General features: G+C 35.5%; 1 protein-coding gene across 1 annotated transcript in view; it reads right to left on the reverse strand.

The window, feature by feature from the left end:
- Positions 1-3,540, reverse strand: part of LOC106876916 (insulin-like growth factor-binding protein complex acid labile subunit) — an 88,611-nt gene that overhangs the window by 23,637 nt on the left and 61,434 nt on the right. The window contains exon 23 of the mRNA XM_052978054.1: positions 1,061-1,132. Within this exon, the coding sequence (XP_052834014.1) occupies positions 1,061-1,132 (72 nt within the window). The remainder of the gene's footprint in view (positions 1-1,060; positions 1,133-3,540) is intronic.

Below are 3,540 nucleotides of genomic sequence, written 5' to 3' on the forward strand. Positions count from 1 at the left end.
ACACACACACACACACACACACACACACACACACATATATATATATATATATATATATATATATACCCTTATCTTTCTCTTATTTCACTATTTCACTCATTAAACTTCGGCAATGCTAGAACACCACCTTCAAAGATTTTAGTCGAATATATCGACCCCTATATTTATTTATGAAGGCTTGTTACTTATTCTATTGGTCAGTTTTGCCGAACCGTTAAGGTACAGTGAAGGAAACACACCAGTACCGTTTATTAAGAGGTGGTTGAGGACGAAATAGACACAAAAATATCCATATATGTATATACATGCAGTACACGAGAGACTTGCTTCAGTTTCTGTCTGCAAAACCCACTCAAAAGGAATTGGTCGACCCGAGGTAAAAGGAAAAGTCACGTGCACGGGGTGCCACAGAATGACACTGACTATGTGGTCTGTAACAACCTTTTTAGTGCACAGCTGACACCTGTACCTGTACATATCTTCGTGTGTGTGTGTGTATGTAAACGTGAGTGTATGTGATTATGTATCCGTGTGCAACCCAGAAAGATTCTCAAATTGTTCTTCCGCGAGAAAAAACGAATTCCTACTTGAACACTCAGTCCCAAAGAATAGATCTTCGATAAATATAAAAACAACTTATAATCCTCTACATAAAGTAGCTCTTAATGAAAGTATGTCGCTCACAGTTTGTCTCTCTCTCTTTCTGTATGCATGCGAGTAAGGTATTTCATAGGGGTGACAGAATGGTCTAAAAACCATGTGAAACAATTTTTGACAACATAATTTTTCGGTTAGTAAATATGAATTTTTTTACCAAAATGCAAACACATACAGACAGGAACGTACACAAATACAAAAATATAAGTACACATAAAATCATACTCACACGCACAAAATATTTATTCACTCAAACACAGACACATAAACTCGTACACATCTTCATAAACACACGAACTAAAATATAATGACGGAATGTAAATTAGAAAGGCAGAGAGGGAAAAAAGACTTGAAATTTCTAGTGGTACTACGTTCGTAAAATATCAACAAAAATTGAACTTACAATCTCTGCAAATTGGCAATGTTTTCGAAGACTCCACGTTCGATTTTCTCGATCTTATTATGGTCCAAATTTCTGTTACATGAAACAGTTTATAAAGGAAATAGGATTGAAAAGTTTTCTGATAAAGAATTAAATGTGGAGTCTTAAAATCAGATGAAGAAATGAGAGCTATATACAAGAAAAGCGAGATGATTATTATAACGAGGAGGAGGAGGGGGAGATGGATGTAGAGATGGGGAAATAGGAGGAAGTCAGAAAAGGGAAGGAATGGAGGAAGAAAAGTGGGGATAAAGTGAAGGGAGAACAAAATAAGGGAGGACAATAGAACGGGAGGGGTAGGTGGGAAAAGAGGTGATACAAAATGAGAAATTCTGTTGGGTAACGGAGGTGGTGAGGGAAAATAAGTCATACAACGTGTCGTACAAGTAGGATACGATGAAACGAAATCGACGTATGAGAAATGGAAAAAGATGTTGAAAAAGTTTTAAAGAAGGGAGAAAACATGAACATGAACAATGTAAAAATAAAATTGTAAAGAAGCCGAAAGATGTAGGAGAATGTGGATGAGAAAAATAAGGAAAATTAGAATGAGAAAAACAGGAAGAAGAAAATAATTATGAATAAATTTGGCCATATATTAATTATGGAATAAAGAAATTGTCATTTATTTAATTCGCTATTCTGTCTCCGTGTATAAATTCTTTAGATACTGCGGTATTTCATATGTATATTAAGTGACTGGACATTTGTGATGATTTGCCAAAATTTCTACGTTTTCAGGTAATTTTTTGCGTTATTATTTTCTTTAGCAGCATTTTTCTTCCTTCCACTCTTTTATTCTTTCTTTCATTTCCTTTCCTTTCTGTTTTTATTGATCATCACCATCATCATTACCATCATCGATGTTGATTTATTATTCTAATCATAATTTCCTCGTAATGAATTTTTATCTTGAGAATCGATATCTTCAATATCTATCTCCACCTCGTCCTCGTCCTCCTCTTCCTCCTCATCATCAATATCATCATCATCACCACCACCAACATGACCACCACGACCAACATCATCATCATCAGAATCGTTAGATTATACATTGATATTAACATTATTATGATCATCATCAACATTCTCATCCTGTTTCACATCATCGTCGTCCTTAAGTTCATAATTATCATCATCATCATCATCATCATCCCCATGATCAATGTCGTCAACATCATTATTATCGTAATCAACATCATCATAACATTATCATCGTCATCTTCATTATCATCGTCATCTTCCTTACATTCCTCTCACATTCATTATTTCTTCTTATTCACGAGTCAATTTTAATACTTTATCAGAAGTTATTTCTTTAGTTTTCTCCGTCTTAACTCATTTCTGTATTCCTTCACGTATTTTCCCGCCTCTGTTTTTTCTTTCACGTCTTATTTCTTCTTCTTCTTCTTCTTCTTCTTCTTCTTCTTCTTCTTCTTCATTTTGTACTTCGCTTCTTTTTTCTTCCATCTACTTCTCCTGTGTCTTCCGCTTCAACTTCTTTTTCCTCCCCTTTTCTCTTCCTCCTCCTTCTTTTTCTTTTCTTCTTTCTATCCTTCTTCTTCTTATTCCTCACTTTCTTCTTCGTCTTCCTCTCTTTCTTAGTCTTCTTCATGGACACCATCATCTTTTTCTTCTTTTTCTGCTGCTCTGCTCCTGCTGCAGCCACCATTCCTGCTACTGCGACTTCTCCTCTTCCACCCCATCGTTGTCTTCGTCGTCGTCATCCTCCTCCTCCTCCTCCTCCTCCTCCTGCTACTACTACTACTACTACTACTACTACTATAACTACTACTACTACTGCTGCTACTGCTACTACTACTACTACTACTACTACTACTACTACTACTGCTGCTGCTGCTGCTGCTGCTGCTAATACTAAAACTGCTACTGCTACTGCTGCTGCTGAATTTACTACTACTACTAGACATTGTACTTTGTTATCTCATTCTTGTTAACTCTCATCTTTCTCCTTTTCCCGTCATCATTCTTTTTGTTTCCTTATTTTATTCTAAATACTCAGGATTAATAATCTATAAAATCCATCTGAATTAGAATTGCTTATAAAAATTCTTTCATGCCACAGATGTCTTCATCATTATAGTATCACCGATATCGTCCAAGTATGATTCGAAATACTTATTGCACTCACATCTTGCATTTCCTACTACTTTATTATTCTCTAATTAATACTATCTCTCTCAAAGTTTGTGTAAATGCATTTGAATTTGTTTGTATGTCACTCTGTGGAGGTATATGCCTGAAGGAATGTATGGGCGTATCTACGTCAGCGATTGATATCCTTGGCGAGATTTATGTGAGCATGTGCTGATGGGTGTATGTGTGATTGTACTATTTATATTCCAATTTATTTTCTTCCTCTCTTTTCGTCATTCTGATTTTCGTTGTTATTTTCCTCCTCTTCCTTTACTATATATATA

The sequence above is a fragment of the Octopus bimaculoides genome, chromosome 30 (assembly GCF_001194135.2).
Source record: "Octopus bimaculoides isolate UCB-OBI-ISO-001 chromosome 30, ASM119413v2, whole genome shotgun sequence".
Taxonomy (NCBI): Eukaryota; Metazoa; Mollusca; class Cephalopoda; order Octopoda; family Octopodidae; genus Octopus; species Octopus bimaculoides.